Source organism: Balaenoptera borealis (genome assembly GCF_965194805.1).
Source record: "Balaenoptera borealis genome assembly, chromosome: 9".
NCBI lineage: Eukaryota > Metazoa > Chordata > Mammalia > Artiodactyla > Balaenopteridae > Balaenoptera > Balaenoptera borealis.
In genome coordinates this window covers 18,316,261-18,342,085 of record NC_138873.1, presented here as the reverse complement: position 1 = coordinate 18,342,085, position 25,825 = coordinate 18,316,261, and the positions used below count along the sequence as shown (strand labels likewise).

Sequence of the window (25,825 nt, the reverse complement as noted above, 5' to 3'; positions counted from 1 at the left end):
TTTTTTCATGTTTAGATTCATGTTGTACATTTTCAGCAGGAATATCCCAAAAGGATTGATGTGTTCTTTTTGCAGCCTCAGGTGGAGCTTATGTTTGATTTGTCCTAGTGATGTCTCATACTCTGATCCCTTGATTAAGCTTCTGTCTACTAGGTCTCTCCATTATAACGTTATTTTTTCCTTTTGAAATTAATAAGTGTTTTTGATTTGTTCTTGTAATCAATAAGTGTTTTGATTTGAAGGAAATATTTGAGACTCTGTAAACATACCGTTCCTCATCAAATTTTTACCCTCTGGTTTTAGTATCTGTTGTTGTTTCTTGGATGGATTACTTATTGGTTACCAAATGGTGATTTTCTATTTAATCTTGATACTTTTTTTATACTAAAAACTTAAGACCTTGAGAGCAGACTTTTAGAAGTAGCATAAATAGATTTCTACAGGGTTTGTAATATCTTAGCAAAAAATGGTAACTAGTTAAAATTACTTTTTTCAAACAAGACAAAGAATATTTGATATAATAAGTTTTTTTCAAAATTAGAATCCAAACAAAATGTAAAAGTACATTTTTTGCTGTGGCAGATGTTAGGAAGTTGGATGGCATTTGTTGGCACAGTATAGCAGCCTAAAAATGTAGATCATCAGAAGTACTGTTCCTTTATAAAATATGAATTATTTTCAGCAACAGTCATGTGGTAGATACCTGCCAAAGTTAAATTTATGCTGATAGTTGAGTTCAGTGGCAAAACTAAGTGCATTTTTATACATTAAAGCACAAAAATGTGTTTTTCATACAGTAACAAGGTATCACATATTCCATATATACATATACCATATTTGTGGTGTGCAATTTTTGGTATACTAAATATCTGCTTTGATGGATTGAAATTTAGGGCTTTTTTTCATTACTATCTTGTGTTGTGGTCTCTTGCTCTTACTTTCTAACAGTTACGGTAAATCTTGGGTTTTTTTCATATCTAAACCATGTAAGGTAGTGGTTAAGTATATCTTATTCTTAAAAAAAATTAATAAGCGTTACCTTGATAATTTTTTTTTTAATTTTTATTTATTTATTTATTTATGGCTGTGTTGGGTCTTCGTTTCTGTGCGAGGGCTTTCTCCAGTTGCGGCAAGTGGGGGCCACTCTTCATCGTGGTGCGCGGGCCTCTCAGTGTCGCAGCCTCTCTTGTTTCGGAGCACAGGCTCCAGACGCGCAGGCTCAGTAGTTGTGGCTCATGGGCCTAGTTGCTCCGCAGTATGTGGGATCTTCCCAGACCAGGGCGCGAACCCTGCATTGGCAGGCGGATTCTCAACCACTGCGCCACCAGGGAAGCCCTACCTTGATAATTGATTGGAACTGACTGTACTTTTATTTATTCATTCAACAAATATTGGTTCTACTATGTGATAGGCACCATTCTACACCTTGGAACAAATAAGCAAAATGTAAGTGAAAGTACCTGGAAACTGACATGCTATATACATATGTGATTATAGTAAATATAAACTTGGATATCTTATTTACTTGGTAGGATAGGACCAAAAGATTTTTAGATTAGTTTTCCCCAAAATGTATTTCACGATGCTAATTTTTCCTATGTTAATGAGTTATTTGGTGAAAAGGTATGTTATGATCAAAGAAGTTTTAGAAATGCTGAATTAAAATTGAACGTTTTCTTCACTACAAGACTTCTTAATCTTTAACGTACACATGAATTTCTAAGAGGGAAGGTACGTATACACATGTATACATACATTTATACGATTGACCCTTGAAAAGCACAGGGTGTTGAGGTGCTCACCGCTGCCTAGCAGAAAATCTTCATATGACCTAAAGTCAGCCCTTGGTGTCTGTGGTTCTACATCTGTAGTAGTCTAGTATTTACTACTGAAAAAAATTTGCACATAAGTGGGCCCATGCAGCTCAAACACATGTTGTTCAAGGATCAACTGTATATTTATTATTTATGTTGGTTTATATATTAATTTATTTTATGTAGCTTTTCCCAAACTTATTTGACTTTAGCATCTTTTGTTCACAGAACATCTTGTGGTTGTCTAGGGTTCTGTGGAATACACTTTGAGAAATGACGGCCTGGTGCTTGAATTATAATTTAATAATAAGACAGTTCCCCAGATTTGGTAGCTATGTTCAGTTTACCCTCTGGTGGCATCATTCATTGCTAAAGCTGTTTGATAGTGGACTCTTATTCTGTGGGGCATAGCGGTTATCTAGATAATGATGATAAAATGGCCAAGAAAGGCGAATAATTTGAATTCATTTAAGGTAATTTTCTGATATAAAGTTGTATAATTTTATGCATATCAAGATGGTTGATAGTCATATTTTTTCAGAAAGTCTCTATTTGGGTGTCTGAAATTACTCAACAGATGATTTTTGACCAAAACAAACAAAAAGTGATATCTCCCTTTAATCTAGTTTTTATGAATATCAAAGAACATTTCCCTGGCAGTCAGACAATCTGGAATGTAATTCTAGCTCTGCTGTCTGTGAAATACTTTGTAGAGATAATTACTGTTTTCTGGGACTTCGTTTAATAGTATGTAAAGTGAAAGGATTGAACAAGGTGATTTTTAAGGTGTAAAGTTTTATGATTGTGTGGAAATTAAGCAGAATTTGTACCATCTATTGACACTGCAAAGTCATTTCATCTTGGTGGGCTGTAAATTCTGTATGTCTGTATGGTAAGCCTAGTGGGTAAGCTCTACTTCCCTCTGTCTCTCTTTTGGCTTGTTTCTCTCCTATGGCAGATAGGCTTTCATTTTTTAGGAGGGAAGAACTTTGGTAGTCCTGGCATGGCTCAGGTACTTACCCTGAAGCAGTCATCATGGTTAAGTGATTTGCTGACCCAGGGCCCCAGAGGATCTCCCATGTAACCCTGGGTATGTGCGTGTGATGTGTTGCAGAGTGAGATTTTTCTGCTTTTGTCATGTTCACCAAAGTCAGATTATTCTCAGAGGAAATGGAGATGGTAGATAGTCAAAATCAATAGGTATCCCTTATAGGAAATGACATTTTAAGATTTAGTTCGTGGAGCTTATTCATCAGTACAATCAATCCATTTATCAAAGAATAACCCAGGATTAGAGAACTTCTATTCTGTTAAGCGTTGCTGAAGGAAAGATAAATTCAAAGTTCACATAAGTAAAGGTAACTTAATGTAATATTTTAAGGATGTGACATATTAAAAATTTCTATTAATCTACTTTTAAGATTTACCTGAAGCATAAAACATTCAATAAGTAACAAATCCATACAGCAGTTCTTTAATGTAGTCCATTACAGAGTTTTCCCTAGTTCTTACATTTGGGTGTTATAAGATAGCGAAGAGCAGAGCAAGGTTATTTTAGTCAGAAGGTGCAAAGACATAATCAAAAGCAGGGTATTCTTGGAAAACTACTAATAGTTTAATATGACCAATGTTTAAAATTCCTTTGGGCGAGTAGCAGGAAACTAAGACAGAACTGCATACAGAGGCAAAAATATACATTGTAGTATGCTAAAGAGTTTGGACTTCATGATGGAGACCTAGGAAATGATGTTATAGTGAGAAATATAAAATTTATATTTGGAAATACTGCTTTGATGGTATTGCATCAGATGATCTGGGAGCAGAAGAGGGAGGTCAATTAGGAAGCTGTTGTCAACAGTAAATAATGAAGATGTCAATTGTGACTGCTAATGAGAAGAAATGGACATACATAATAAAATTCTGGAATTAGAATCAATAGGACTTTGTTGATTGTGGCTGGGTAATTTTGGGGGATGGGAAGCAGGGCATAGTAAGAGACAAGAAGAAATCACATGTTACATGGAGGTTTATGTGATTTATTAAGTTGAGTTTTATATTTAACCAGATCTTTTCAATGATTTATCAAAGTAGTTCACAGGTAGTTGAAAGAGTAAGCACAAATTTTTCTACTGAGGTGGCATAGCAGTTAAGAAGTAAAGTGACAGTGCTGAAATCCAGTGATGCTCTAAATGTTTAGTTATATGTGCTTTATAAAATCTTAGCTAGTGCCTTATTACTTGATTTGATTTAGAAAATGGTTAGTCTAGGATTACAGATGAATAAACCTTTCAGGAACATAAGCAATAATCAGTGGCATAATTTTAAAAACCTGAGTTGAAAAAAAGATCAGAGTATGCAAATCAGAAGGACTCACTAATTTCCAAGCAAGATTAATGAAAAATCACTATAAAAACTGTAACATTTTTAATTTATAGAGATAATGAAACTACTCTCTTAGCATCCTTGCATGGGGTGGACAAAAAGTTTATTTATAAAGAAGTAAAAATCAGACCGGCTTTAAACTTTAAGTTTAAATGCTGGACACAGTAGAGCAATACCAAAAGACTATTGAGCAAGACAAAAGTTAAGAATTTTGTACCTGGCCAGGTTTTATGTATCTGGTCTTCTTCAGAGCAAACATTTAAATTCCTGACTGAAAGGTCATATATCTCTGAACAGATTGAAATAGAGGTTGAAATTCTTACTTTGTTCCTTGTACAGCATGAGGGACTAGCTTTCAGATTTAAGCCTCCTTTTTTCCGTACCTTTCTGATTTCCCCAATTCTCTCTCCCACCTCAAGAAACCAGTCTTCTCCCCTGGCAGTCCTTTCCTGTCCCTTGATCTGGTGTTCTACTTAACTCTATCACTAGTGACTTGTTGGTTCTTGTAAGTTAGGATGCCAGAGGTTCAAGATTCCGTTGCGTCATCATTTTCTGCATAAAGAGGTGAAGAGATGTTTCCCTGGGATCTAAAGGCAGAAATAGATGTTCTAATACCAGTTGAATGGTGTGTATTTATAAAAATTTAATGTAATAAAAGTGCCATTTCATATCAGTGGGGGAAGCTCTGATGGTTCAGTAATAAGGCTGGCAGGTGCATACCTGTATCACAACTCGTCACATTGTACACTTTAAATACTTGCACTTTATTGTCTGGCAATTATAGCTCAATAGAGCTACACAAATAGTGCCGAAATTATTAAAGAAAAAATACCTTCCCTATATCAAAATATACTTCAGAAAATAAATGTAGTAAATGAAACTATAAAGCAATTACAAGAAAAAGCAAAAAAAAAAAAAAATTGTAATGATATTTGTGTGGGGAAGAACTTCCTAACCATGAAACCAAAGAGGCGGTGACAAAAAAGAATGATAGTTTTTTTTCATACACATACACATATGATGATACGGGATCGTAGCGTACCAGCCTCTTCTCCCTAAGCGTTCCCCGACATTAGCAGCCCAGTCCCCTTTCCTGCCCCACCAGGTAAGCTATGTCAGAAATCTTACAGGTGTTCTTCCAAAATATATGCATTTCTAAAATCATATGTATTTACACACACATATACAAACATATGAGATTTTTTGGTCATTGTTTTACAAAAATAGAATTATATTAGTCTTTTTTGCATCTCACTTTTCTTTTTTTTTTTAATAAATTTATTTATTTATTTATTTATTTATGGCTGTGTTGGGTCTTCGTTGCTGTGTGCGGGCTTTCTCTAGTTGCGGTGAGCGGGGGCTACTCTTCGTTGCGGTGCACGGGCTTCTCATTGTCGGAGCTTCTCTTGTTGAGGAGCACAGGCTCTAGGCACACAGGCTTCAGTAGTTGTGGCACGTGGGCTCAGTAGTTGTGGCTTGCAGGCTCTAGAGCTCAGGCTCAGTAGTTGTGGCACACGGGCTTAGTTGCTCCATGGCATGTGGGATCTTTCCGGACCAGGGCTCAAACCCGTGTCCCTTGCATTGGTAGGCAGATTCTTAACCACTGCGCCAACAGGGAAGCCCCCTCACTTTTCTTAATCCACTGTACTTGAGGAAAATCTCTCCATGTCATCTGGCATAGCCCTAATTCCTTCATTTTAATGGTAGTGTGTCAGCCAATTGTTTGTCTCACAGTTTTTCACAGTTTATTCAGCCATGCCAAATTGATGGGCATTAACTTTATTTTCAGTTTCTGATCACTACAGATTGTGCTGCCTTTACCTTTCTGTACGTATTCGATAGGAATTGGTCCTTTTGTTTCTGTGGAATAAATGCTTATGAGTAGAATTACTACTCCTCGAAATTTACTAGTTTTACATATTTCTATTTTTCATAAATGTTCTCAAACTGCTTTTCAAAAAGACTGTATCCTTCGCATTTTTACCAGCCACGTATAAGTACCTCTCTTCCATTGTTCCTGCCAGCAGTGGTATTATAGCTCATTTTACTTTCTTTTTTTTTAACTTCCTGTTTGCCCAGAGTCTTGGAGTTGGCCAGAGATGAATGACTGGGGCCTTTTCCTTTCCTAGTTCTTTCCTGGGCATGCACACTGCCTTGCACATGTATACAGCCTTTTAGATCCCTAGAGTATGTCCAGTTCTTCAGGATTTTTTAAAAACTCCTGCCCAGGATCTTATTTGCCTCAACTAAAACCACAGCCTTAGGCAGCTGTGATATCGCCAGCAGATTGCTATTATTTCCGCGATGCCCTGGAGGCAGGGCTTTTTGTCTCCCGGAGCTGATGTCTGCTCTGTCAAGTGAAATCCCCACTACGCCTTGGGAGTAGAGTTTTTCAGGGAGCTGCAGACTGGGACTGCCCTCTAGGGGATCTGGTTTTAATGCAACTGCAGATAAACTTCGGTCCTCTCTGTTGGCTGATGATGCTATTGCCTTTTCATGGTACTGGGCCACGGAGCCGGGGAACAAAGGGAATAGGAATAGCCCTTGTCAAAACATCCCAGTCCCCCTTGTCTTACCAAGGTTTGGTCATTTCCGTTGAGTAGATAATGTTAACGCTCATTTTGTGGCTTCAGTTAATTTGCAGAGTTCTGAAGTGATTAATTGTCTTGCTAGTATTTCAATTTTAGTAAGTGAGCGAGTTCAAGGAGGTCACACTTTGTCATTCTGGAAGTCAATCTCCTTTTTTTAGTTTTGTTAGCTGTTCATAGGCATTGAGCCCACCATGTGAACTTTAAGGTCATTTTGTCCACATCTAAGAAAAGCTGTTGGAATTCTAATTACATTAAATTTGTAAGTTAATTTTGGAAGAATTGCCATTTTAGGATTTTAAGTTTTCTTAAATAGAAACATGATTAAGACTGATAGACTTATTTAATCAATCACAAGTGACACTAGGGAGAGTATTTGCAACATATGGACACAATGTTAATGACCTTTGAATATTACATTTATTTTTAAATATAAAGAAGATAACATACAAGCACGGGTAAAAGATATAAGTTATTTTTGAAAGAAGAAATACAGATGATCATAAAGCCTAAGAATTTTCCATTAGGGATTAAATCAATACAAATTAAAATGAGATACCCTTTCCACTTACCAAATCAGAAAAAAAAATGAGCATTGTTCAGGAAGTGTGTGGCAAAATACTCTCCTACACTTTCTTCTTCCTTTCTGGAATACAGTTCTACCTAAGTATCTCTTTTCTAGAAATTAATCCTAAAGAAAAATTATTAATTTATTCACTGATTAAATAGTTATTGAGTGTCCACTCTGTGCCAAACAATGTTTGTCACCATGGATGTATCAACAGAAAACACACACTTAAAAACCTTTGCTTTCGTGGAATTTACATTCTTGTTGGTGAGGCAAACAACAGACAAAAGAAAATACAAACTACATTAGAATGAGCTAGTTACTATGGGGGAAAAAGCTGGGAGAGAGGATAAGAAGTGTTGGGATATCGGTGTGTGTTTGGGATCTTCACAAATAGTATAATAATGGTGAGACTGATTAATCCCTAAGAAATGGGAATAATGTGTTTTATTTTCTTTAATTTTTCTGAGTTGTTAATACAATGAACATGTAAAAATAGATAACAGAAATGAACCTTTTTAAAAATAATCAAAATTCTTTGACAGTATGAGTTTTTGACACATTTTATAGAGGTTGGTTTATTTTAGCAGTCTTCTGGACATTGCAATGGATGGATTTTACTTTAAGAGAATAAATGTAAATGAGGTTATTAGCATAGGGATTTAATTTTGCAGCCTGTCACTCTGGGTGAAAATATGATTTAGATTTATTTTTCTCAAATAAGCTATTTTAAAACTTGAATTCATTGAGCAAGTTGAGACCCTATTTTGCTTATCTTCAATTAAGAACATTGGAAAGACTGAATTTCTCTTACTAGAATTTTATCACATAAATGTTGTTGACAAGTTATTTTATTTACTTTTTGGCACTGAATTTCAAACCATAAATTGATCATTTAAAATATCTTATTTTGTGTTAAATACTTCTTTCAAGACCACTTTAAAATGTTTCATGGTGGATTTCATTATATTTCATTTTATAAACTATCAATGTATAAGAGTTTAGAGTAACTTAGAATTTTAGAATTTAATGCAGGAAAATATATTTTAGGAAAACAGTTAAAGGATGGGAAGAAGCCAGAACCATGCAAGCCTATCCTCAAGGTGGAATTCAAAACGACCAGACCTGGGTAAGATTTTACTTCATTGACAGTATTCATTGTATATAATTACTGAAGTAGCACTGATGGCTCTCTTATCATTTATTTTTGAAAGCCTACTTTAGAATGGTCTAACCCAGTCATAAATTTTATGCTTTCTTTATTTAACAAGATAACTAAAATGGATAATTTTAAGATAAAATATTTCATTGTGTTCTCTCTGTCTTTAGTAGTTTCACAATATATCTTGGAAAGTTTGAATTATTTTTCTTGTCCAACTTTATATGTTCTGTTAGCTTAGTCTTCAGTAGCAGTAGTGTTTATTCACTAGTGAAAATTGTGGAATAAGCAGTGAAGAAAAAAGATTTAAAATTTAACCTATTTATACAATATATGTTCATTATGAAAGTTATAAGTATTCTTCAAAAATTAAATCTTATTTTAAGAATATTTGACAATTCCAATAATAAGTACAGCTTAATATCAAAAGAAGATCATCAGTTATATTTGAAGAGACTGATTTACACTGTGAATTAGGTATAAGATTTATATGGTTTTTACAATTTACATATCTTACATATTTTTTTTGTATATATCAAATGTTATATTTAAAAATATAATAAAGGAAAAAATTTTTTAAGGTTTCTTTGAAAATTCCACATCTCTTTAACCTCTGAAGGAGCCCCTTTATTTATGTTCTAGTTTCCTAGGAAAGGTGTATGGTTTGTTTTATTTACTAGAGCTATGTTGTAAGAGAGTGAATTTATGTAGTATATATAGTGCAGTGGTTCTCAAATTATGGTCCCTGGGCCAGCAGCCTTAGATGAGAACTTGTTAGAAATGCAAGTTCTCAGAACTCACCCCAGACCCACTGAATCAGAAACTCTGTCTGTGGGTGAAGCCCAGCAATCTGTTTTTACTAGACCTGCAGGAGATTCTGATGCACACTAAAGTTTAGTACCACTGGCACATTTTTTTATATACCAGCTTATATCCACTGGTTATTGTAACTGGCTTACTTCCCTTTTCAATCTGTTCTTTTCTCAGTCTAATTCAACTCAGCCTTTTTCTCATTCAAAAAAAAGATAGTAGGCTGAAGAATCTTAAGATTGCTGTTATTTTTCCTTGATCCTCTTTAGCCTTCCTCTGGGACCCAGAAGATATACTGTGTTCAGACAAAAGGTTGAGTGAACTCCAAGAGGAATAGCATCTGTTTAATTGACCGTGGCATCCCTCCCTGTGTGACCTTTGGCACAGAGTTATTTGACTTCTTTGTGCTTTAGTTTCCTCATTTATGACATAGATGTGATAATAGGTCAAAAGGTTGTTGTAGTGAATTAAGTGAGATAATCATGTATTCAAAACATTTCACACAGTGCCTGGTACATAATGAACTTTCTATAAACAGTTGCCCTTATTTTTATTGGGAAACCTCCAACTACCAATTGCCTTTTATTTGCTGTAGTTGTTCTATGGCAAAGGTATGTGAATAGGAAAGCATAACAGCGAAACGGGGTGGGGTGGAGAACCAGAAGAAAAAACGCTATGTTTATAATACAACATAAAATGAATTGTCTAAACATTTAAACTAACAGTGCTAACTGTCTTCTGAATTATCTAATCATTTTAACAACTAATGGTTGGCAACAAAGGCAAAAATACAAGGAAGACTTTTTTTTTCCTCTCTGTGTTCTACCTATTCCCATTTTCACTCCTATATAGTGGTAATATTTATAAGTTCCAGGTTTCTTCAGTATGGCGGTGATATTTTTCCTTTCATAGGATCAGAAATGAAAAAAGTCTGGCTCTTTTGTATGCATTTGTAGGTACTGTTAAATAGATCAATAGGATAACCCTCTGGTAACAGTCTTCTCCAGCTTTCTAATTTCTTTTTTCACCTGGGATAAGATTTTCAGTAAATTAAATGAGCTCTTTTTTTTCTCCCTCCATGACTCGTTTCCTTGAGATATCTCCCCAGAATTCTAGCACATAGCCAACATTGGGAACTACTGGAACACCCCTCCCATCGAGAGCAGAATCACCCTCCATTAAGCAAGCTAGGCAGCTCTCAACCTTTCCTGTTCCTAGCAAGTGTCTCGGGCAGATGCCAGCAGAATGTGTTCTATCAGTTCATGTTGGCAAATTACCAGATTTTATTAGAAGGGCCATCCTTCCCTGCTCAGAATCTTCCACATTTTCTTCTCTTACCTAGAAATAATTCAAGGCCGAAGAATTCCCTCTCATCCTTTATAGTTCAGCATAGATGTCACTACTTTTAAGGATGTCTTGGCCATGTGGACTAGATTGTGTCCCCTAGTAATATACTCTCAAAGCATGCTGTATTTTTCCTTTCTAAAACTTATACTTGTCATTAATAATGAAATTATTTGTTTAATGCATGCCTTTCCCATTAAATATTCAGACTGATGAAAGCATGAGGCATACCTGTCTCACTTCTAATTGTCCTAGCACAGTGTTATTGAATGTAAGGAAGAAGAAGATAGGCTGGTGTATGGAAAAGCACAGCCATGAAGACTTAGCTGTTTTCTGTTAATGATAAACTAGCTGTTACTGTTAATGTTAAAGGTAAACTGACAAAAAATGGAATCAAGATGTTGTGTAACTTTTATTTTCTAATAAAGTATATATTACACCAGGGTAGACAAGATTTTTCCCTTACATAGGGAACAGTGACAACTTAGTTAATATTACATTTTAATAGCACTTTTATTAAAGATATGCAGCTATTCTTTACATGGCCAGTTCTTAATAAAGAGTCAAAAATTAAATGGTAAGTCAATTCTGTTGAAGCTGTTTTTTGTAAAATCTAACGTGACTCAAGTGTGAAGTCCTGCAGCCAGTGACGCTTGAGCAACGTGATTAGAGCGTGAGCTCTTGAGCCAGACCACCTGCGTCTGAATCAGCCTCAGCTGTCCACTCAGGTGCTACCTTCGGCAGATCAACTAAGCTTTCTGTGCTTGTCCCTTCTCTGTAAGGTGGGAATGAGAGTAGTACCTACCTCAGAGTTGCTATGAAGATACAACAATTTATATAAAGCACCATTTGAAAGAACCACCAGGTTGAGGGGAAGCCTCTCTGTTAGGGAACCTAAAAGTGAATATGATCACAGCTAAGTATGGCAGTTTAGTTACATTTGGAGAAGCACAGCTAAGAGATTAATTTACTCCCTTTCTTCATAACACATGCTATGACAAGCCTTTTGTGTACAGGACCAGAATGGGTCTCTTGCAAGTTATTCAGCTCTGCTACTACAGCCCCAAAGCAGCTGTAGACAACTCTTAACTGAATGAATGCAGCTGTGTTACAATAAAACTTTATTTACGGACTTGGAAATTTGAATTTCATATAATTTTCAGGTATCATTATTCTTTTGGGTGATTTTTTCAACTATTTAAAAACGTAAAATCCATTCTTAGTTTGCAGGCCATACAAAAACAGGCAGTGGGCCATAGTTTGATGACCCTTGATAGTCACACACATACATACGCATGATGTAGTTAAGTTAATCTTTAAGGAAAAGTTGTTGGGCTTTTGTGTTTGTTTATCCACTTACTCTACCCCACTCCCACCCCTGGTGCCAGAATTTGTTTTCAAGTAGTTGAGTAGATATGGTGATTTCTTTAATTTTATATGTGGGCTAAAAGCTGTAGGTAGATTACCTATGTAATATAAAAAACCAGATTACAGTAAAAACTCAGGGTACATTCATGATATTCATGAAAATATCTAAAGATCTATTTCAATAATCTTCACAAACTTGCTACCATTGAGTTTCCCCCACTGCTACCAGTGTCGTGTTTCTGATGAGAGAATCCTAACTCTCAGAAGCCCCAAAACTCCCCTGTGCACAAAGTTATTTCTCCAGAACACGGGCTCACTTTCTATGATTTTTATCCTTCTTGACTGTAGATTGTTCTTAAATAACTGTATCTGTTAACACTTGTGCTGGGCCTGCTATGTGTGTGCTGCCAAAGTGCTTTATGCGTATTTATTTAATCTTAGCAACAACCCCATGAGGCAGGTATTATCTCATAGATTAGGAAACTGAAGAAGAAAGGTTGAGTAACTTGCCCAAACTCATACAGCTCATAAGCAGAAGAGCCCAGATTTAATTAAGTCTGTACTCTTACCTGTACTCTACTACTGCCTGCTCTCTGTTCACATTAACCACCAATCCCCAAGATTACACTCATACCTGCAGATCTCCCAGCAACAATTGCTCTGCTAAGCTGCTTGCTGAAACTGCAGATGAAGAAACTCACCTTCAATTCATTTACAGATATGTTGCTCATTGACGACAATGTTTTGGGATCACAGGTTTGGTAATAGTCTTTACATCAATAAGTATGTTTGTATTTTCTCATCCATGGAACCTCTGCTTTTCTCTGAACTCTTGCCACCAAAGTATTGTTCAGCAGATGTTCCGTCTGCTCATCCATCTCTCTCATCCATCTCAATTCTTGCTAAGCCATAGCAGCAAGAAGGGAAACCACATTCAGAATCACAGGTGGTTTCCTTTTGTCTTAGCAATTCTTATATTCTTAGTTGAGACAAAAATAGCATCTTATATCTTGAACTCAAGACCCTTACTTAGATGGCTTGGCTTTCAAGCACCAAGAAGAAAAGAATTAGTAGATAAAGTGAACATCCATTACTTGCCAGGTATTCTGCTATGCAATTGGAATGCATTATCTTTCATAATTCTCATAACAGCACTATGACTTGGGTACTTTTATTGTCTCCTTTTAGGATTATAGATAATGAGCCATGGAGAGCTTAAGTAACTCGCCTCATGAAGTAACAGAGCTGGAATTTGAGCCCAGGTTGACTCCAGAGCTGGAGCTCTTCATCAGTGTACTAGGCAGTATCACAAACAGCCTGGGTTAGGATGGGATTATCCTAATGATTCACAAGTCACTCAGTTCACCAAGAACTGTATTCTCTTTTATATTTGCTAGTTTATCAGGTCATCTTTTTAAATTTAATATTAAATCATACTCAATACAAGTAATCACACTAATGTGAGATGAGAGATCTGTCTGTGCCTCTAACAGGCTGGATAACTTAATGCAAGTAACCCTAGCTACTCAGGACTAGAGAGTTTCACAGATTGCTTCCAGGATGCATATTTAATTCTAATTTGATGATTCCCACGTTTGATTTTATGGTATCCCTTTGTGGTCATGGCACTTGGTCTTATACTCACTGTTTAGGAAAAATCCACGAGCAGATTTACATTTAATTGTACCTAATGAGAAAAGACCTCTTTGAGTCTCTTAAAATTTCACATGCATCATCAGATAACCTTCCCTGTTTTCATGTTACTTTTACCATGTTGGTCAGCAAGTTTCAACCTCAAATTGGCTAATTCTCATTGTATCACTATCTTCAGAGACATTCTTATGACCCACCCCAGATTTATCTGTATTATATTCATTGTCTCAAAAGTTGAACATTTTCTCCCAGTCTTACTCTTCAAACCTTGTACCTAACTGGGATAAATTATTGTTCACTTTGTTGATTCTAAGATAACATTTGACGTGCAGTGCCTTAACGAACACTATTATGGTATAATCCTGTGTAGCTAGAAAAGTGAGACTACTAGATTGATAACTCTGTCTTCTGACATCAGAATACTTCATTTAGTAGCTACATAAGTATATGCTCAAGATTGGGTTTTTTGTCCGTGGCTTCTATCAATTTAAAGTACTAAGATTCCTCTATTTTTAAGCTTCTCTCTATATTAGTTTTTTTTTTGAATTTTATTTTATTTATTTTTTTATACAGCAGGTTCTTATTAGTTATCCATTTTATACATATTAGTGTATATATATAGACAATTCATTACTGCTGAAATATAATTGATATCACATATTTAATTAAGTCTACTGATGTACAAATCTATTTTTATATCATTAGCAAGTTTTACTTGTTAATTTTGTTTGAAAGTAACCGTGTATCAAGCCCTTGAAATATATTTAACCAGTAGTGGTTACTAGAATGGAGGTGATGTTTCCTGAGTATAAGACAAAGAAGCACATACAGAATGGTTCTCTGACAGCTCAGAACCCTTTAGCACCAAGGCTCCCAGCACTGGTATTTTATCCTGGAAGACACTAAAATAAAGATGTAGAAAGGAAGGCTAGTAGACTCTGAACAGGGGGAGAAAAAAGGAAACCCAGGATATCAGGTTCTTGAAGTGTTTGTAGGAGAGAGTAAGGAAGCATTGTTTACTTCTGTAGAAAGATGGATTAGAATGATAACAGAAGAAAAATTAGGAGATATATATTGTAGGAAGGATTAATTTGTAAGGGTACTTTATTAGCATCATTTCAAACATGAGCCAGGATATAGGGACATTAAATTTAAGAAAGAAAAAGAAATGGGTGGATTCACAATAGAAAATACTCATTTAGAACATGTATTTAGTGAATTCACCAGTATATATGAGTAGCAGTTATATGTCATCAAGAGTAAGATGCAGATTTTAATTTTTACTTTAAATTAGGGAAGACCTCCATATGAGTATTGGCAGAAAAGAAAGAGCCTTTGAAATAGGAGACACTGAAAATGAAATAATTTTTTTATTTTTTTTTACGTTATTATTTTTTTAACATCTTTATTGGAGTATAATTGCTTTACAATGGTGTGTTAGTTTCTACTTTATAACAAAGTGAATCAGTTATACATATACATATATCCCCATATCTCTTCCCTCTTGCATCTCCCTCCCACCCTCCCTATCCCACCCCTCTAGGTGGACACAGAGCACCGAGCTGATCTCCCTGTGCGATGCAGCTGCTTCCCACTAGCTATCTATTTTACGTTTGGTAGTGTATATATGTCCATGCCACTCTGTCACTTCGTCCTAGCTTACCCTTCCCCTTCCCCGTGTCCTCAAGTCCATTCTCTATGTCTGCGTCTTTATTCCTGCCCTGCCCCTAGGTTCTTCAGAACCATTTTTCTTTCTTTTTTAGATTCCATATATATGTGTTACCATACGGTATTTGTTTTTCTCTTTCTGACTTACTTCACTCTGTGTGACAGACTCTAGGTCCATCCACCTCACCACAAATAACTCAATTTCGTTTCTTTTTATGGCCAAGTAATATTCCATTGTATATATGTGCCGCATCTTCTTTATCCATTCATCTGTCGATGTGCACTTAGGTTGCTTCCATGTCGTGGTTATTGTAAATAGAGCTGCAGTGAACATTGTGGTACGTGACTGAAAATGAAATAATTTTAGAAGAAAGTTTTAGAGTGGATTTCTCATGTTGAACCCAAAGTGTACAGATAGGGAAGATAACTTTCTTAAATATTGAAAGCATTGTCATATGATTATATGATCCATTCTTCTGGAAAAATTTTTTGGCCACAGAACCAATAATTTAGGATTAAGATTAGGTTTTAGGTCCTGAAATGGAACATTGAAGTAGATGACAAGAATAAAACGTGTGGTAGAGGGGAGTGTGCTGGCTAAAGGATGCAGTGAAGCCGGGGAAATTAAATGATGGAAAACAAGAATTCTTGGCCGCTGCTGCAGTGACCAGCACATATTAAGTGCTCAGTAAAATGCTTGTCAAATGGATGAATCATAATAATATCCTGACTTGATTTGTATAGTTTTTCTTGAGTGGCCTAGGAAGCAGAAAAATTTTCAGCATAAGCTACATTTTAACAGTACTTTAATACAAAGTGTAATGACCAATACGGAAATGACATTAAAAATTGGCAAACTATTTTCATGGTATTTCACATGAAAAATGCACTTTTTAAAAAGTTTGATTAGTTGCAAATACTGTTGTAATTCCACTATTCTAAAATAATTTTTTTCATTTGTTCATTTTCCCTAAGTCTTTTTTCAAATACATATCCATTTTCACTTAATTATATTCTTAGAGCATATTCAGTTTGGTATTTTTTTTCCTACTTAGTAGGTCTAAAGTATTATAGTTTTTATCAATTTTTTAAATTAGTTTCAAGGGTTGTGTAGTTTACTCAGTCATACCTCCCTTTTTCTGAACACTTAGTTTTTTAATATTATAATCAGGTTTATAATATAATTAATACAGTAGTGAGCATATTTCTCCTGATATTACAGAGGATTCAACAGAAGATTTTTACTATTTTACAATTACGGTAAATTTCCAGTGGTGAAATTTTGAAGATAAAATATTTTTATAAATCTTGACAAATTGCCACATTGCTTTTTGAAAGTATACTTTAAAGAACTGAGTATAAAATATAGTAGTTTCATCCGTCTCATCAATGTGGGATGACTTTTTTTGTTTTATTAATTCACTACCTTAAAAATCAGCATTTATGCTTTAGATTTATCTTAAATTCTCTAACCATAATTTGAACTCCTAAATGACTGCTGTTAATGGAAAGGCAGCCTGCTGTCATAATTGGGGTTGAAGTTAAATTTGTTTTTATCTGCAGGCAAAGCAGCAATGATTCATAGAAACTTTCTAATTTAATTTTTTGTAAGCAATTGTCCAGCTAAGCTTTTATGTTTTGACAGGGACCAGAAATTATTCATATGCTTTTCTATAGTTTTGAATATGTATTATTTATTAAAATGTACAGCTTTATTTCAAACCTAATTGTTTTCAAAATTGTTCTTATTTGTTATGGCTATTCAGATATCCCCTTCTTATACTGCCTCTAGTTGATTCATTCTACTTTACCTACTACTGAAGCTCATTCTGAGCTTTCCTTCAGTTTCTTCTTTTAGAGCCATGCCTCCTCCATCTCTAACTTGGTTCTCTGGTGCATCCTTAAAGCTTTATGGATTGTTCGAGCTAATGTAAGGGTATATTTTCCATCATTATACATCCTAATCTACATTTTGTCCCATCCCTAAAATGCTTACACTTGAGATCTGTACATAGACTAAATATCTTAGTGATAGTTCACTGATTATTCTAGTACTTTTACTTAGATGTTTATAATATATATTGATATCAGCTTATATAATTTAGATTATATTTTTCTAGAGGACGAGAATCAAATCCATGTAAGGCTTTTTCTGCAATAAATGACATTTAAATGTTCTTTTATAAACAAGCTTTGAAATCATACTTGTAACTCTGTGAACCCTCATATATGGTCCATTTAATCAAAAATTAATTCCATATGGCAAAGATTACATTAAAAAGTTTAGATTTCTTTTTGAGAAAAAAGAAAGCCTAATTGTTACATAGTTAAATTCTCCTATGTGTATTGATTCTAGAAAGAACCAGAGTAATACACTAATATGAATTGCTGCTATATCCTTATAAATCTTATGCATCCTAACCAATCTGTATATAAAAACTGTAACAGATTGAAATACCAAAGCATAAGTTTTGTAGAATTTGTAAGGTTAGGATAAGTCTACTAAACTCTGTATCTTTATCTCATTAATTTACCATGTTGATGCTTACTGTTTGTTTTGCCTTCTAGTTTAACTTCACACTACACTTGATGCTCTGTCCTGCAAAGCACAGGTAGAGAAAAGTTATGTTGCCATAGACATGGCAACTTCATCATACTAGCTTTTGTTATGATCATCAGCCTTTTGGGCTACAAGAGAGTACTGTAATTCTTCTAAAGTTATTAAGGTTCATGAAATATTCAGTTCATAGGAGCACTTAAGCAAATTTCTGCATCCAAGGTAGGGAAGGTGTTCTGAGATCTTTTTTCCCTTTCATAATTAATCATTATGGTCCATTTAATCACAAATTAATTGCATATGTCAAAGACTACCTTAAAAAGTTTAGATTCATGAATTCTTCTTCTGCCCTTATCTCCAAATCTGTGGCTTGTAAGCCAGTCATTTAAGTGAGGATTTCACATGTTAGAGGACTGATGCTAAATAACTCTTAAAAATTCTGAAATAATTAAGGAAGACATTAAAATTTGTCTAGTGTAAAGAGAAATCATAGGACTTTGATAAATATCACTATACTGATGGTCAAAAGTTGATAATTTAGAAAAGAACGCTACTTTATTTCTTTGCGTTGTACAAATAGAACCCCCTTTAACAAACTAAAGCCCACTATTAATACCTTTATTAATTATAATACCCTTTTATATAATTATATAATCTCAATAATTACAATAACCAATTAATTGTTATAACCTTTATTAAAATGAAAACCTGTCATAGCATATTTTCTTTTGTGTGGGCTTAATTTTTAGGTGTATACAAACAGTCCACAAACTAATCTAAGGATCCTTTACACTTTTAACTATGGAAAATCCCAAAGAAATTTATTTATATGGGTTTTATCTATTGATATTTACCATATTAGAAATAAAGGTTAGAATTTTTAAAATATGTATTACTTTACTTGAAAATAATAAAAACCCTTTGCATGTTAACATAAAAATATATTTTAAAATAACTTTAAAATTCTAAAAAAATGAGTGGAATTGTTTTATTTTGGAAAATACTGATTCAGTGAATCATTCATATCTTCTAGTGTTGATACATTTTATTATGTAATATATTTTTTAATTGTTAATATTACCACTGATCTCATCAGGAAAGTCTTTAAGTATTAGGAAGCTGTGAAGCTCAGCATGACAGATAAAAGTTTTCCAAACTCTTGATATTTTTACCTGAAAGGCTAGATTTTATCATTGTAACCAAATAATCTCAATTGTTTTTCTTAAAATAACAGACTCATTTGATTCATTTTTGAGAAAATGACTATCAGTTACCCAAACCTAACTAATGACAGTTTGTCAGTCATCCTTTAAGCAAAAATAATAGCAATTCAGTTCATAACTCAAACAGTAGTACAAGCACTTTTCTAGAAATAACTGTCCAATTCAGTATACAGAAGCAGTGCTTTATGTATACCTCCCATTTTCTCAGCACAGTATTAAAAAGACATTTCTTTACATGCTACTAATAGAACCCCTTTTAATAAACTTAAGCCCAAAGGTCAATATGAAAAATTTTAAATTAGTCATTTTACTGCTTCATCAAGGACATTTTAAAGTGAGAGGAAAACACCCCTTTAACGTGTGGCAATAAAAAATACAAATAACTAGTGCTGTTTGGTGCCACTGCTTTGATTCATGCTGAGGTGCCAGGAGTTTTATTCACCTACTGTTACTTTTGTGCCATCAGTGCAAATATCAACATAGTAAAAAGGTGAGTGATGTCTTTATATCACAATGAAAATGGTTTTGTTTTACCCTTAGTGATTTTTTGGAAAAGGTCCTGGGAACCCCTAGCAGTCACAGACCACACTCTGAGCATCACTGTTGTGTGATATGTGGGTGTTTAGAGGAGTTATCCGAAAGGAAATATTTTGAGGTTCCATATTTTTGATACCTTAAAGGATATGTATTAAGTCCGATTACTCATAACAATCTAACATAACAAAATAATAAAACATTTAACATAAAATTATATTAGAATCTTATATTTTTTGCAAATACTGTAATATACAAATCCACTTTACCAAAGCTGTATTATCATTGTTAAATTGGGCAGTAAATGAACAGGAACTTGTTTAAATATGTTATGTTTCTTTATTCTTACCCCAAACTCATATCTTTTTATCTGAATTAGCAAAAGGGTCTTAGGGTTAGTCACTAGTGAAACATGGTCTGGAGGTGGCTCCCCTAGTTCCAGAGGGTCCTCTTAAAATTGGCAAAGGTACAGATCTGAACTAGAAAAATACTGGAGTATCACCATCATCATACTAGTAAAATACTTCATTATCATAGTGATTTATTCTTATGGTACCCAGGTGTTTCTCTGTTCACTCAAATAGTACTCTGATGAAAACTTCTCATAACTAAGCAGTAAACTTGTTCTTGGAATCAGTCTGTCTACCAGCCACGCCCAGCCAAAGAGTTCCATGCTTTCTGATTGAAGTCCATAGCGTGTGAGGGGTGTGGGGCCTTGTAGTGAGATCCTTAATGACACTAAGTCAAGGCTAAGTCAAGTAGTACCAATCAGTAGGAGGCTCAACTTTCTGTGCTCCACTACTCAAAGTGTGATGCATGAATGGTTCCATTCTGCTAACTGGTCTGAGTGCAGAGGTAAAATACCATACTGTGTCCTGAAGGAGCTCACAATACAAACGGAAAGTAGATAAACAATGACAATTCGGTGTGGAAATGTTGAGAAGAGGGTGCTTAGGAACACAGGAAGGGTACCCAACTCAGGGGGAGAGGATGAGTCAGGAAAGGTTTTTTGTAGAAGATAATGATTGGACTGAGTTTTAAAGGAGGAACCAAAAAAATGAGGGGGAAGTACATCTCAGGCAATGAACAACTAAATGCGATTGTAATAATATAAGCTGCAGGTTATTAGGGTCAGAACTACAGAAATTGTGAAGATGAAATAGAGGAGACAGGTTCTTGAGATCCTAACGGTGTAACAGGATATGTTTGCACGATTTGGGGGTCATGGCATCTATTACCACGTATTGCTTTACTCCCTGTGTTGCAACCGTGCTGACCTTTTAGTTCCTCAGATATTCCAAGCTCATTCTTGACTTGAGGGCTTTGCAGTGGTTATTCCTGCAGCCTGGAATGTATATCCTTCTCCCCCAACCCCAAGATCTTTGAATGGCTGGCTCCTCTTCATTCTGGTTCCGGTTCATCTGTCGTTACTGTAGGGGCCTTTCCTGACTGCTCTATTTTACAGTAACCCCTCTAGCCCCTCCCTTATGTTCAGCACATCACTCAACCTTGCTTTATTTTCTCCACAATACTTGTCACAATGTGTTTACTGTCTGTCTAGACTAGGCATGAGAGCACCATTTTATTCTCAGGTGTACAGGTGCTCAAAAACGATTTGAGTGAATACATGGGTAGTATTATGGAACTGAGTTGAGCAGGTTCGTTATACAAATGGCTTTTTGGGTAGGAAAAATACAGAACGTTTCACCTGGAAACACAGCTTCAGCCAAAGCTGTTATCAGGGCCAGCCTTGGGAGGCTGATCAGAATCAGGAAGCAGACACGCGTTCCTAAGGTGTCTATAGCCCCTTGCAAATCACCATCAAGGTTATAAAACGTTCAGACTAACACCTTCCTCACCTAGGTGCCTGCACAAGTTACAGTCTTGGATAACACCCAACAGCATCGTTCAAGAAATTCTTCTTAAATTCCTCTTAAAGTAATGGAATAAAACTTAATTCACACATTACCTAGAAATAATCTAGATCCCTAGAACTTTTAATATAATTCCAAATGCCAACAAAACCTTTGAATTTTTACAATTTTCACCATCTAGGATTAAAATATTTAATTTTATCATTGTATTTAAGACTGGTTTTTTCCTTGTAAACTATTTCATTAATATTTACGCCTCAAGATTTGGGGCATTACAATGAAAAAAATATATAGCCTGTGGGATTCCTAAGTCAGGTGATTCCTGCCTGGCAAACTGCACATAAAATAAGATTTTTTAAAAACAGCACATAAAATAAGAAAAAAAAATATATATATATGCATTTATTGCTGAATTATGGAAACCTTTATTATTATGAAAAAGGATATTACCTTGGTATTCTTTTTAAACTATCCATTTATTTTTATCCATGTTTTTTTCACTGTATTTTTTTTTCTCCTAAATTTAGAAAAGAAGTACAGGCCATTTACAAGGCCGCTGAACAAACACATAGTTGCCTTTTGAGGACAAACCTACCTAAATGCCATGGTGTTATTCAATACGTTAACAGTTTGTCCAATAAGCTGATCACCTACCTGGCAATACCTACTTGGTATCTCCATGGAAATTTTATTCTGTAATGTAACTCAACATCTTCCTGTTCATGGTTCTTACATTAATAATACTTGTTTTTTTTTTTTTTAAGTTGGCTATATGTAAAAACAAACTTGTCAGACTATTCTTGAAATACTGCAAATAAAATACCTGGCCCAGGCCTCTCACTCTATAGGAGTATAAGTTGTTAGACTCTTCACCCTTCTTCTTAGTATTTTATATTCAGTTATATGTTGTATTTCAAAATACAGATGAGAAGAGATATATTCTGTTTATTCACTATATGTGATGAAAAGTAGAAGAAAATTAAATATACTTTCCTGACCACAGTCAATAATCACAGTAAGCCAAGAGATTAGAGCAATGAATGTATGGGTATATAGTTCTATTCAGGGCAAAGTTTTAATCTCTGGTTACTGTCACTTAGCTGAAAAACTAAGATTACCCAAAACAGTTTAGCGCTGAAAAATCTAAACGTTAGTAAGCTAGACAATGGTTAACATAACATACATTTCTGTTAATTCATTCATTTACCAACGAGGCACTGTTTTGGATACAGCAGTGAACAAAGTGGACAAAAACCCTTGCCCTCATGGAGGTTACATTTTCATGAGGAAAACAATAAGCAAAGTAAATTAGCTCAATGGGTGATAATGATTATTTGATGATAATGACAATAATACTAGGTAATTCTTACTAAGGGTGGTCTGTGTGCCAGGCACTGGCCCCAGTGTTTTGCAAATATTAATTAATTCAATAATTGTCTGAAAATAGATATTTATCACTCTGTCTCCATGTTATAGATGCAGAAGCTAGGCATAGAGAGATTAAGCACCTTATCCAAGGTCATACAGGAAGTAAAGCCAGAGCTGAGATTTAAACAGACAGTTTAGTTCCAGAAGTAGCACTTTTAACCATTACATATTATTACATACTGCTTGTACTAAGTGTGAGAGGAGGGAGATAGCTACACTGGACTTAGAGTAAGCATTATGAAACTACCTAAAAAATTGTAAATGAAGAGATTTAAGAAAATCATACATGGAACACTTTAAATCATCTGTATAATGCACCATAAACAACTTCCCCACCAACAAATGGGAAGGTACATGTGGCAGATCAAGAGCTAATTTCCTTAGAATGCAAAGAACTCTTACAAACCAATTAGAAAACAGTTACTAATCCAATAAAACATGGACAAAAAACATGAACAGGCAGGTCAAAGATAAAGAAATACACACAGACCAAAACATAGGAAAGGATATTTAGGTTTCTTTCTTTTTTGCATATTTAAATATATTTAAAAGTAGATCTAGATAAATCATTAAATTTAATAATGACTAATAGGGAGACAAGAGTTATAGGGCTAATTAGAAGTGGCAAAAAGGCAGCTGATAGATGTGCATGGAAGTTGTAGTTTGAGAGCATACCAGCCAAGGTTCTAGGAGAGAATTAAGCCCTACAGAAAATGATTTGAGCGACCATTTTCTCAGTTTTCTCAAGGGTGATTTGTAGCTAGTACATTGTTGATGCATCAGTGAGAAGTTAATTCATTACATACAATGGATGCCTTAGGGTATTAGCATTCTCTCTTAGAATTTCTGTTGAGAAGGTCTCGTTATTAGGATTGGAAATAATGACAGTACATTTAAGAGACTTATCAGGAGAAACCCAGAGAGAATATTTTGAAAATTGTATGAAGAGGATAAAGGGAAAAAACTTAGGGACCAAAGGGGAGGTATGAGAGTCAAATGTGGTCAGTGTTCATTCTTACTGTAGGTTAATTTTCAGGAACTCACCTGGGTCTTACCTAATGCAATTTAAAAAGCTACATGTGAGTATTCAATTAAATGATGCGTAAAAATGTTAAAATTTAAGATTTTATTATTTCACTAAAAAAAATTTATGATACAGCAAGAAAATAGACTCCACTATGCTATTTGTAATCCTAACTATGTATTTTATTTCTAGGGAACCTTTTATTATTTTATCAGGAGGTTTGTCATACGATACTGTAGGAAGAAGACCTTGCTTAACAGTTATGCATGGGAAAAGTACTGCAGTGCTAGAAATGGACTATTCAATTGTTGATTTCCTGACGCTGTGTGAAACCCCATACCCAAATGGTAAGCTTTGTGTCTTTAAAGTTCATTCTCTATAGATATGTTATTCAGAACAAAGACCTATATGTTATCTAAGTAGTTTCCTTATCCTATTGTGCTAATTCTTCCATGGGAGAGATGCTGCCTTCATAACTTTGTAAATTTTATTTGAGAAGTAAATTTTGTTTTTAAACTGTATCTGTTTAATATTACATTTTAGTAGTAAGTGCCTTTGAAGAATAAACAAAACTGTCCACATTAAGAAACATTTTAAAATCCTCTAAATTACTAGTGTATTAGTTATGGTTCTCCAAAAAAACAGAACCATTAGGAGATTTTAGAGAGAAAAAGAGAGCAAGAATATGAATTTATTTTAAAGGAATTGTGAAAACTTACTGCAGACTGAAAATTCAGGAAAGAGTTTGATTTGCAGTCTTGAGTCTGAATTCTGAAGGCTGGAAACTCAAGCAGGTTTCTGAGTTGCCATCTTGAGGCAAATTGCATTTTTCAGAACACCTCCTGTCTTTGCTCTTCAGGCCTTCAACTGATTGGATGAGACCCACCCACATTATCTAGGATAATCTGCTTTACTCAGAATCTACTAATTTAAATGTTAGTCACATCTAAAAAATACCTTCACAGCAACATCTAGACTGGTGTTTGACCAGACAGCTGGGCACCATAGTAAAGACAAGTTAACACGTGAAATTAACCATTACAACTGGCATGTTATTATTTCAAGAGGAATTTAGCTGGGTCTTTTTTTACTTTATTTGAAGCTAATTGAGATATAAATATATAATGCATTTTATAGTTAACATGCACATAGAAAATACCCAAGAAAGAGATTATAATATTATGGTAGTACTCTAGTGGGTTCCTGTGAGATCCAGTATGAGTTGTTCTTATGGGTATTCAGATTTAAATTTGGGGTTTGTTGTTCATGTCCTGCCTTGGACTTTGCAATACCATGGAAGGTACTGTGAGCTTCTTTTCTAATTCATCTTTACCGAATAAATAATTTTTTATGGGGTATTATATAGATTTATCTCATTTAAAACATACTGGCCTTGCATTGTATGAAGTATAATATCAGAATGTTAAATACTTGAGAGAATGGAACAAAATAAAATAAAAACTAAGCAAGAAATGTTTGTTATCTCATTTGCTGTCCTCTCGCATATATAAAACTATTGTTCATGCATTGTTTTCCTATTCCAGATTTTCAAGAACCATATGCTGTGGTTGTTCTACTAGAAAAGGATTTAGTACTTATAGACCTTGCACAAAATGGGTAAGAAATAAAATTTGGTGAGCAATTACTTTAGTGTGTGGTGAAAAAAAGAGTCTCTTTAGCATAGGATTGGCTGTTTCATTTCTTTGAAAATGCTACATTTATATCCATAACCTGGACCTCTGTTTAGAACAACAGATAAACGTTTCTCATTACCTGCCAAATTTCTCTGTTACGTTACTCATAGAAATTTCTTGTTTAAGTCAAAATTTGT

At 34.6% G+C, this 25,825-nt stretch overlaps 1 protein-coding gene across 9 annotated transcripts in view; it reads left to right on the top strand.

Annotated features, from left to right (window-relative positions):
- STXBP5 (syntaxin binding protein 5) overlaps window positions 1-25,825 on the top strand; it is a 167,836-nt gene that overhangs the window by 69,614 nt on the left and 72,397 nt on the right. For all 9 annotated transcript variants that reach the window (XR_014248491.1, XM_082405454.1, XM_082405453.1 and 6 more), the window contains exons 9-11: window positions 8,403-8,481; window positions 24,187-24,341; window positions 25,539-25,611. Coding sequence is in view for 8 of the 9 variants with exons in the window: in XM_082405454.1 (XP_082261580.1) it covers window positions 8,403-8,481; window positions 24,187-24,341; window positions 25,539-25,611 (307 nt within the window). In the remaining variant the exon portion in view is untranslated. The remainder of the gene's footprint in view (window positions 1-8,402; window positions 8,482-24,186; window positions 24,342-25,538; window positions 25,612-25,825) is intronic.